At 53.5% G+C, this 11144-nt stretch overlaps 1 protein-coding gene across 1 annotated transcript in view; it reads left to right on the top strand.

The window, feature by feature from the left end:
* The first annotated feature begins 101 nt into the window (after positions 1 to 101).
* Positions 102 to 11144, top strand: part of PODXL2 (podocalyxin like 2) — a 30844-nt gene continuing 19801 nt past the window's right edge. The window contains exons 1-3 of the mRNA XM_026857527.1: positions 102 to 221; positions 2529 to 2775; positions 9828 to 10121. Coding sequence (XP_026713328.1) covers positions 102 to 221; positions 2529 to 2775; positions 9828 to 10121 — 661 coding nt within the window. The remainder of the gene's footprint in view (positions 222 to 2528; positions 2776 to 9827; positions 10122 to 11144) is intronic.

Below are 11144 nucleotides of genomic sequence, written 5' to 3'. Positions count from 1 at the left end.
GCACCGACGTGGCCCCGGCCGGGGCGTGCAGCCGCCGCGGCCCTTCGGCGGGGAGACCCGGCTGCGCCAAGGTTGCCCCAAAACCGCCTCCTCTTGCATCGATGGCTTCGTCTGGCGTCGTGGTAATTTTGCTAACTACCGCGAAACTGGCACAAAGGAAGGGGGAACCGCAAATTGCTCTGCGTTTCCCCAAGAGCCTCCTCTCGAAATGTGGAGGAGAGGTAGGGTGCCAGGGAAAGGCAGTTAAGTGCAGGGATAATTACGCTCGGAATACTTACGAAGGGTCTGCTTTTATTTTTAAATAGTCTGGGGAAATTTCCCAACAAAGGGATCCCCCCGAAGACCCGTGAGGCTGAGATTGCCCTCTCCCTCCCTACCCCCATCCCTTTTGTACAGAAATCTGGTTCGTGTGGAACAGGAGTTTTGAACGGGGACATTTAAAGAGTGGGGGAGTCTTTGTCTTGAGTCATTCTGGCAGGGAGGGAAGGGCTGATTTCCCAACCAGTCGCTGTCTTCCAGCACGACCGAGCTGCTGTAGGGTGCCATCCGGCCCCCTGGCACATCTCTTGTTACCCCAATCTCCCGAACGTGTTCACGGGGGAAGGTGTAATCTGTGGGGCTGCTCTGTCTGCGAATGTACAGTGCCTCGCCCCTGTCATCTGGGGCTCCCTGAAGAGAAGGGATAAAGCCTTTTAGGTTTGCAAACAATAGTGAGCTTAAAGAGCAAAATGGATTGGAAAACCTGTTGGTGTTTTGTGCCAGTGCTCTGTGGCACAGAAGCCGTAAGCCTTCCCAGAGTGGAGCAGGGAGCCAGGTTTGTGTCTTTCTCCAGGCAGGTTGTCCCCATCAGGGAAAACCCCGGGCACAGCTGGCAAAGGTCCTTTAGCCACGTTTCAGTAGGAGACCCACGTCCCCAAATTCAGGCAGACCTCCGCCTCCTCCACGGAAGGCAAAGCGCGCGGGGGGAGCTGCCACGTTCCCACCCCACCAGTCTGCCAGCGAGGGTTGGCCCCCGTCCCCATCGCTTGAACGCTGCATTTGCTCTACGGAGGGAGGGGACGGACCTCGTGGTGGTTCTAAAATCTGTCAGCCGAAAGGACCACGGCTGGTACTACCTGTGCCGAGGGGAGGGCGTGTTGCCTATTCTGCCCAGGCTGCTGGAAACTTTCTAGTATTGCTGCGCAGCTGGTGATGATACGGAGGATTTGGGTCCTTGGCTGTGATCTCTCTGCTGTCCTAACAGGGAGAAGTGTAGGGGTGGGAGGTGAGTGGCAGCTCTGAGGGACAGCTCAGTTCCTGATCTAGTGAAACCGGTAGTCCTGGTGGGTTGTGACAGCTCGGGGGGGCTGGACTCAGTTGGCCAGGCACCCCTGGGCACGTGGAGTCCTACCTCAGTGGGACATCAGAAGCGGAGACACAGACTGTTGGGAATTTATAAATCAAGCCCTGTTTTGGTGAGTAGCTTTGCTCGGCGGTTTAGGATCTGTTCCAGTCTGGAATAATTCAGCATGCTCTGGCCTTGCTCCTCCAGTCCTGCAGAATAGGAATAGTTAAAGCCTGAGAGAGAGCTGGAGGGACAGAGTGCGATTCCCCCGCTTCCCAGGATCCGGAGCCTCCTCAGACCCGCGGGATGGCTGAGCGCACCTCATCAGGCTGCTGGGCAGCACAGGTCCGCTGGCAGAGCGTGGAAACATCTCTCCAGACTCAAGGGTATCTGAGCCCCTTTGCTTTTGCAAGTAGGAAAACGATGCGGTTAAAAGCAGGGGGAGAAGGGAGGGAATTGGTCTCTTCCCTCTCTGTGTCCCCCCAGGTGCCTCTCTGCATGGGGGCTATTTAATTTTTTTTTTTCTCTTCTGCCTGCTTAAAAGATTCCTTGTTAGCATTGTGTCAACGAGCCTGAGATGAGGGAGTATAAATCAGGGTGGATGAAAATTCCCTGTAGTCAGTTTTTCCTTGGCCTATTCAGTGCCATAAGGAAATGTTCATTTAATTATAGGCATCAGGGGTAGAAATAACTACATTAAGCCCTCAAGGGGAAGCTGCTGGTGATGAGCTGTGGATCAGAGCACACGGAAGTTGTTTCCACTCGTGCGGCGTGGGAAGAAGCTCCGGCATTTTGTGGGTACCTGAGTGAGCAGCAGCAGCGAGGGCGGCTCTGCTGCAGGGCCAGGGGCAGAGGGGCTGCGGGGAAGGTGCATCCCGGCCGCAGCTGGCAGTCGAGTGAACTTGCTTCCCGTCCTCGCTGGCTGTTGAAACACGTAATCCCAAAAGAATGGAGAGAGGCTATTTGTCAGCCACACGAGCGCAGCCTGCGCAGAGGCAAAGCAAACACGTGCGCTGGTTTGTTCAGAGGGCCAGGGATGCTGGCAAGGAAGATACACCCTGCTGGGGCTCGGGTCAGCCCCGCGCTGTCCCTGGGCCTGGTTAAGCCCCACTGGGGTTGCCAGGGTTTGGATGCACGTTCTTGTTTTGGGGATAATTTTTTGCTGTTGGGAAGCCAGCTTTTCAGCCTTCCCTCTGTATGACAGCTGCAGCTGCTCTTGGCTCTTCCCATCCCGCCTGTTCGTTGTGAAGGTAGTCAGGACCCATACGTGTGCCCAGGGACTACCAAACCTTTGCGTGAAGTCGTTTGCCTAGGATGCGTGGGGTTGTTTGGAGAGTGGAGGAGCCTCCTGGGGCTGAAACCGCTGAGCAGCGTGCCGCAGGGTGGTCGCCACTGCTCTGCTGCAGGGGCTGGAGCAGAGCGTAACCATTTTGTGCCCAGTGTTGTGCCCGGTGAGTTTTAAAGACCTTTTGGGGTGTAAAAAGCTTCTGCTGTATTTTGATGGGTGACCAGATCTCGAGGGAAGTCCCTCCTGCATCTGCAGTAGTGCTTGCTTTGCCCGGGCTGGGAAGCTTTAAAGACGAAGCGACCACGAGCCTTTATTTGATGAGCTAAAAATCAGACCAAGCGCCGTGGGGTACGTGGTCAGGTTGGGATGGGGTGAGAAGAGGAAGCACAGGCCTGGTGAGGTGGTTTTTAGCAGACAGATGAAATGCTTTGGGCCTGCAAGAGGGCAAAGGAATCTGTGGGCCGTGGTTTTTCTCTTAGATCAGTGGCTTTCATGTTGTGGCCTGTTAACCCCTGAGGGCCTGTGGGCTGCTTTGGGGAGGTCTATGAAAGGTAACTGAGGGAAGAAAATCCACTTCTTCTGTCTACAGCTGTCTACTCAATGCCGTTTCCCCAGGGGCTGCGTCTCCCCCTCTCCCGGCGCTGGGAACTGCCACTGTCGATGGCGAGAAGCGCGGAGGAGAGCAGACGTTGCAGCAGCAGAGGAGGGAGGTGTGAAGGCTACGAGACGATCTGGGGAGGGAGTGAAGGCAAACAAAACAGTCTGGGAGACTGAAACCAAGCAAGATTGTGACTCGCGGCGCGAGTGGTTGAGCGAAGCGGGAGGGACAGGCAGGCTTGCCTGAGTTGCTGTGACCTGCGTGCGTGCGTGGCGTCTCTTGCGGAGATGGGTGGCGGGGCCTGGAGCAGTCCTGATGGTGCCGATCCGGCGGCAGGGGATGGGACTCCTCTCGGCGCCCGGCTGAGGATGCCCGGCGCCCCTGGAGGTCAGGCCCTTGGTGCATGTGCGCTGACAAAGGGCACATCTGCGATTACCTGCAAGAGCAGGTGCATCTTCTGGCCGTGCTTTGCCGTTTCCCGCGGAGATCCCTGGGTCTGCACGCTGTAAGCGTTCTCTGCTGAGATGCCAAGGGAGCAAATGTTGGCAGCCCTTAGCAAGGTAGCGCCCGCTCAGTGCGTGCAGACGTGCACACCCTCTTTGAGCTCTCTGATTATGCTAGCTGTGAAGGTCTGTGAAACCTTACGGATGCCAGCACAGCTACTGTGGGCTCTGGGATCTCCCTCTGAAGCGCGGTTCCGTTGCAAGGGCTCCTTCAGCTGTGCCTTGTCCCTCTTGTTGGTGCAGGTTGGTAAGGGTCAACGCTCCCCCCAGGCCCAAGTGCTCTTGCTGTTGCTATGTAAAATGTACCGGGGCCATGGGAAGGTGGATGGTCTTAGAGGGACACCCGGTGAGGGACCTGGTTGCTGGCAGTACCGGAGGAGGATGCAGTCTGATCTCGTCTGAAGCCCTAGCTGGAAATGATCTCGGAGATTAGGGACCTGGCTGGGTTTGTAAGTGCTCGAGTGCGGCGTGGGAGAGCAGCGCGTGGGAGCTGGACTGGGAGAGGTCTCTTGGGTGGCGTGTCCCAGCATGGGATGGTCTGTAACTCTGAATTAACACCAAGAAGACGTGGTTGGACACGTGGCCATCCTGTATGCTTCCCCATGGAAGCTATTGAGGGTCTGGAGTGCAGAGAGCACAGGTAAGTGTGAGGAGTCGGCTTGGACATCTCTCAGCTGAACGACATTTTCTTCTCTTCCTCGGCTGTCTGTGTTTGGGATCCTTTTTTGTTATTTAAATTACTCTGTGTTTTGTTATGTTCTGGAAATGGTTTGTGCCGTTGGCTGTAGTGCCCTGGGGCCTCTTTCCTCTCTGCCTCCGGGCCTTGCTCCCCAGCTTTTCCAGGCTGAGGTGATCTGGGGGAGGGAATAGTCCTGGCAGATGCTTCCCTCATCTGGTCATTGTGTTTCTGTCCTAACCAATTACCAGTAAATGACCCATTCCTGACCCAGCACTCCTAGGAAATAACATTCTTGGGTAACTCCTGGGTTTGGGGTGGGCTTGAAAGGAAGGTCAGCGGTAGCAGGGCCAGATGGACGTTGTTGTGACTGCTGCGTCGGCAGTACCGAGATGCTCTGCCCCCCCCTCCCTGTACCCATCATGTAACTGTGCTTGGGTGGCGTGCTGGCTCTGCTGGGTGATGGTGAGAGGCAGGTAAGTCGGAGCGTGTGCGCCAGGCCTTCCCTTCAGCAGCCTGACCCTGCCTCCCTGGCCCCGTGGTGTAGCCACAGCACTCAGCAGGGACAGGTGAAACCAACCTGCAGTTGGGTAGACTGAAGGGCACACCAGCCCCTCTATAGGTCAAGCCAAGGTGGTGACATCTTAAGGGATGTTTGTGTGTTTCCTTGGAGAGAAAATTGAGGTTTGCTTGTTGTCAGTTAAAAAGCAAGAAAAATTTAAAAGGCTGTTTGACAGAGTCAGCCAGGTTCTATTTCACCTCCTCAAATGCCTCCTATTTCAACTGGGTACAGAGACAACTTATTTCCTCTTTCACTTCTATTCAGTAGGCCAGTTGGGAGCTTTTAAACAGCTGCCCTGACCCCTGGAGAGGTGGCTTGCCTCGTGGCAAAGCGCTAAAGTGATTCTTGCTCAACTAATGTACTTTGGGGTTCTTTTAGAACTGTTTAGAAATGTGAAACTGCTCTTATTCTCAGCAGTTTGGGAGATGGCAGATGTTCTTTACTCTGTTGGTTGTTTTTTTTTTTCCTGCTGTTGAGCGAAACTCCCCCATCTGCCTTGTCCAAGGCTGTTTCATCGACTCCTCTGCTGAGCTGAGCAGAGCAAGCTTCACCACTTTGACTTGGAACCATTTTCTGAGGGGCCAGTGGGGTCAGCAACTAGCAAATTCATTTCAACTGTGTATCCTCCTGGCTGGCTCTTTTCCAGTGGCCTTGGAAAGGTAACGCTGCAGTATTGTTTCCTGCTGTGAAATCGCCCCGTTCTGCTCCTTTCAGAGGTGAAGCGTCCCTTGCAAGGTCGGCGTTGCCTCCGCGTGTCACCTCTGGGTGCTGGCAGCTGGAGGGCTCGCAGCCGGCGCGGGAGCTCCCGTGCTGGTTTTGGTGCTCTCTCTCCGCCTTTGTTCCCTCTCCCCCTCCACCTACCTCTTCCACTTTCCTTTCTCACCCCTCCTCTGTCTGTTCTGGGGAGGGTTTTTCCTCCCGTGCTCTCAGCCATGCTGTTTCCCCGAAGGCTGGCTGCCCTCTTTAGCATGCAGAGCCTCATCTCCTCCAGGTTACGCAGAGGTGCCGCAAAAATAGAAATGAGAGACAAACGCCCCATTGAAGCAGCTGGCGAGCCCTGGCTCCGTTCCCTGCTCCCTCCCATCTACAGTCGCAGGGCTTTATTCGTTTGTGTTTCTTTATTCCTATCACTTGATCTGCCTTTTGGAATACAAAATTGGGAGACTGGTGGCTGATAGAAACTCGTCTAATCCCTGCTCCCCATCCTAGGAGGAGAATGGCTAACCACCGATGTCTTGGGCATTAGATTTCCTCCCTCGGCCGTGCTCCCCTGCCTCCCAGCTCAGCTTGTGCTTTGATTTTTTTCTTTGCCTTGGAGTTGGCAGCTGCGTTGAGCTCCTTTATGAGATGCTTGGAAGAGAGAGGGAAGGTGGCAAATCTTGGGTCTGCTGTTTGGCACCCCAAGCTTTTGTCTTTTTGCTGCTGGCGCAAAAGGTGTGATGTGCGGATGCTGTCTGGAGGGATACTGGTTTGTGTGCTGGTGCAATGGGGCTCTTAGCCCTGGGGCATTCAGGCTGGTGCTGGCGTGGAGGGTTCCCCCAGGCCAGCCTCTGCATCCTGTGGCCGTGGATCAGGTGTTGTCTTACTCCAGATGCACCCCAGGAGAAACCTGTCTTGATCAGGCTGTGTCTGTTAATGACTCATTCTTAGGATGAGGTGGTGTAGTTTTATCTCGGTCTGAGGAGAGCAGAGCATCCCAGTAAACAAGATAATGCAGCTTAGGGGGGTTTAACTGGGTAAACACTTCAGAGTTAAATGAGGGTAAGCAAACTGCCAGGCTCTGAGCTTCGGGCATGGATGGGATCAGGTCTCTGGGTACCCAGGTTCACCGGCCGCGGGATGCCTGTTGGTGGGATGGGCTGTGGCTGAGCTCTGGAGGCAGCCCAAACGGGGTGTAGCCCATGGAAACAAGAGAGGCTCGAGCCAGTTTTTGGAGCTTGCGCAGAGCTACGTTTTGAGGCTTTGTCTAGCTGGCTGGGAGACACGGGTGTGTATTGTAGCGTGGCTGGAAAGCCAAGGGGTCGCATCAGCCGTGTTTCTGCTAATGGGAGTTGGGGGAAACCGAGGCACTGCGGTGGATAAAGAGCTGTCGCAGGATCCAGGCAGTCCGTTGCAGTCCCAGCTACACTAAATCTTCCATTTGACCTCGGACCAGCTGTGGTCTCTCCCCATCTTTCTGCTCCCCTGTTCTGGATAACTCTGAGAATAATGTTCCCTCTCCCCCCCCTCGCCGCTCTCTGTCATGTTTGCTTAAGCTGTGAGCTCCTCAGGACAAGTGCTCTCTTTGCTGAGCTGCACGGGGCTCAGCAGTGCTCTCTGTTAGTGATGCAGGTGTCTTGTGTCAGCCTGGGGAGCCCAGTCTGGCCCCATCACCTTGGAGCCCGGTGAGCGCCTCTGAATGCGCCGGGGGCTGGCCTGGGCAGTCCCTCCACATCCCTGCTGGCACACGGGAGACGTGTGGGCTCTTCCTGCCCACTGTGGACTTCAGTGTGCATGCACAGCTCCCGGGGAGCCCGCCCATCCCCAGAGATGCCCAGAGGCACTTCGGTTGGCTCTGTGATGCTGCAGTAGCTTCCCTCCCCTTTGATACTCTGCCTCTGTTGCTGTTCCCTTGTTGTTGTTGCGCTGGCCTCAGCCGATCTTGCCTTGGATCAATAGAACAAAATAAACGAGATGGTGGAGAAGTGCTGAAGCCTGGCCCAAGTGTGTCTGGGAAGGAGTAACCACTATTGGATTTTGCTCGGTTCAGGGGATAGTGGAGGAAGGTGGAGAGGGTTGGAGCAGGCAGAAGGCTTGAGAAAAGTATTTCTGGCTTCCAGCATTCCCAGGACAGCTTTGGTAATCAGCCTGGCAAGTGAGCAGCAAATCCCAAACTTTTTGTGCTAACAAGCCAATGTTTTCAGTGAAAGCACAATCTGCCGTTGCCCCACAGCTCATCTTGGCATTTGCCCTGATTTGAATTTGTCCTTCTGGGACGTGGAGTCGTAGGACACAGCGGTGGGAAGGAGCCTGGCGAGGCTGCCTGGCGTGTGCCCTTGCCTGAAGGCAGTTCAGCTCTGCTTAAATCCTTCCAGGCCACGTGTGTTCCGATCTGCGTGCAGCATCCAGGTGATGTCTCAGCAGTGCTTTGTAAAATCTCTCTGTTTCGAATACTTCAGGACTGTGCAAGCATTTTCACATCTGCATTCCAGGGATATCTCAGGGCTGTTTCTCATAGAGGAGTTTATCCTCACAAAACATTTTGTAATGGATGGTTTTCTCTCTTGTATCAGAAATGTTTGGTGCTAGTTCTCGAGGTGGTGACTTATCACTTTGTACTATTTATTGTCATAATATTTCTGTTATTTCCACTCTCAAGATCACCTAGCTGTACCTACAGTCTCTCTGCACAGTGAGGATGTCTCCTCGCTTTGTGTCCTTGGCTACTTTCATTATCGCGTTCCTAATTTTTGCTCCAAGGTCACTTAGGAAAATGTTAAAGAACAGCAGGTCCAAGGACAGACCTTGAGGAATTCCACTAATAGCCTCCCTCCAGCACAAGCCTCTGTCATTTTTCGTATAGCAAATGCCTTACAGTTTTCCTGCTAATCGGTGTCTTTTCTTGCCTCTCGTGTAATTCTGCACAAGGCACTGTATCAGAGATTTTCCTGAAGTCCGGATGGATTAGATCTGATGCGTTTCTCTTGTCTAAAAGATCAGTTATCAAAGAAAAATAACAAATTAGTCTTCATTTCAGCTCATTCAATTAGTTCAGCTCAGTGACTAGTTCATTAAGAATTGAGAAAGAGTATAAGCTGAGAAAGCGGGAAAACTTGTCCTTTTTTCTTCTAAACTATGAATAAAAATCAGCTGTGAGAGGATGAGATCTTCTAGTTTTAATGCGCTGAAGAACAGAGGGCTAGGAAGCAATTGGTTCAGTTCACCCAAATTAGTTACTTTGCTTGCTTAACGAAACTGTTTTAAATGTAAAACATGTTTTGGTAATCTCATTTTTTTTTCCTTATGTCTCCATATTTCTCATGGTATTTATCGGTTGAATAAAGCCAAGTTCCAGGTGCTGTTTTCTTGCCTTTTGATTGAAGTTCAGTATGCGTGTGAATGTACCTTGACACAAATCGCAATTAAAGTCTCATCTAGGAATCAAGAAGTGTCAGTCAAACCTCCTAATAGATAAAATGGAAATAACAAGGACATAATTGTTTAAAGAAAAGTGTAAAATGCAACCTGCCCCCCTGCCTAGCGTTAGGTAGACGTTTGCTGTTGGTAGATTTTAATTCATACCTGTGAGAGTCAGCCCTTCCTTTTGAAAACAAATGCAGAATTAAGTTCAAGTCAATGACTTAAAAATAGATTTTTCAGCCTGCTGGTTTACAACGTGATTAGTATTGGTGATGTATAGAATTTTGGTTTAAATCAGTCCCCCTGCGTGTAATAGAGCTGCAGATAAGGAGCACTGGGGTGAAATCTTGCCTGGGTGACGGTCGGATAGGGAACTGTCACTGACTTCACAGAATGTCATGATTTGGGTAGGAGACACTCCGCCTCCTCTCCAGGGGGGTGATTAACGAGGCCCCTGGTCTTTTCAAAGAGGCAAAAACCCTCAGAGAGGGTGAACCATCACTGCCCCACTGGAGAGAGGTGCCTCAGGCTGCGTGGCTGCTGGGCACTGACTCCCCCTGGACGTGAATGCTCCTCCGCGTGGCTGTGGATGTTTCCCAAAATACCCCGATTTTCCTCCTCGTCGGAGAGGGGCAGGTCGCCCCGAAGGCGGGTGCGCGCAGCAGGTTGGTTTGGCAGGAGCAGGCTGCAAGAAGACAAGCCCAAGCCCAGTGGGTGTCAGCCCTGTCTCTGATACAGGTTTACTGTCACTTTGCAGGGACCTTGTGCCTCTGCCTTGCCTCCTCCTCGGAGCCAGCTGCCGATGGCCTCACGTCAACATCTCTGCTGGAGTTTGCCATGATGTCCCACCTGGAGGCCATGAATTCCCACGAGCAAACCAGCCCGGAGGCTGCGGAGCCTGATCTTGCCCCTGGCTCTCTGCACGCTGCCCCAGGGTCGGGCTTTGCCAGCGAGGAGAATGAGGAGTCCAAGATCCTACAGCCCCCGCAGTACTTCTGGGAAGATGGGGGAGAGCTCAACGACTCCAGCCTGGACTTGGGACCGGCAACAGGTAGGTTGTTTTTACCCCGTTCTTCCTCCGCACTCTGCAGGGACTCTGGGGAGGTGGAAGGATGCAGGGATCTGTCTTCCTGCTTTGACACAGCTCTCGCTAAGAGGGCTTGAGATTAAACGTCAGCTCTATTTTCTCACCTCAGTGCTTGATGTGTCCCCGGCGAACCCTGAGCAAGCACAGGCTTTAGAAACCAAGTTACAGCTGAGCCTTTATTCCTAAGCTGCTATGAGCTAGGAAACATATTGCCTCCACCTAGTTTCCCATCGCCTCGTGCCCTTCTTTCTCTGTCTCTCTCCCCTTCCATGCTCTCTTCTCCGTCCTCTCTGTTGCTGTCAATTAAGCACAACCTGAAGGTCTCAAGACCCCATCTCAGATCAAGGCTGTCCTGGGGTTTGAGTCAAAGCTGGGTTCCCTGGGTCAAATTCTGATTCCTCGCTCTGTGAATTCGGTGGAGATTTGGCCTGAGAGAAGACAGCAGGTTTTCTCCCTTGGGCAGCTCTCCTGCTGCCTGCTTCCTGGCGAGTCACGGCCAGGATGAGCGAGTTCCATCCGCGCTTGAGCTGCCTTTCCTCCGTGGAGTGTTTTTTGGGATTACTGAGTCCCCTCAGGGGTCTCCCCCCGAGCCCCTCGTTGGCTTTGAGGCGCTCTCAGGGCGAGGGATGGGAGGAAGGAGGAGGAGAATTACAGGGTTTCCAGTAGCTTAGAAGATTATTTCACACGTTCCTGCTCTTAAGTGTCATGTGGGGCATGTATTAAGTGTTACCCAGGGGCCAGGCTTCAGCCTTATCCCTCCTCCCTCGCCCGGCATCGCTGCCTCCCTTTCCGCAGGTCTGACCGAGGTCTGCAACTAGAAAGCACAAGTCTTGCTTTATCTCTGCTTCTATTTCTGTGATCTAAAAAAAGGCCTGTGCTGACCCAGGGCCGAGGGCTGGCGCAGCGCGATGGCTCAGGCGCGCGGCGGGACAGGGGCCATCCCAGTTCAGGTCTCCAAAGCCCTTTTGCTCCGCACCGGTGCTGCTG

This window comes from Athene cunicularia (assembly GCF_003259725.1).
Source record: "Athene cunicularia isolate RWA chromosome 12 unlocalized genomic scaffold, athCun1 chr12_part1, whole genome shotgun sequence".
NCBI lineage: Eukaryota > Metazoa > Chordata > Aves > Strigiformes > Strigidae > Athene > Athene cunicularia.
Note: the sequence above shows the minus strand (reverse complement) of the source record. Positions and strands in the feature narration are given on the sequence as shown.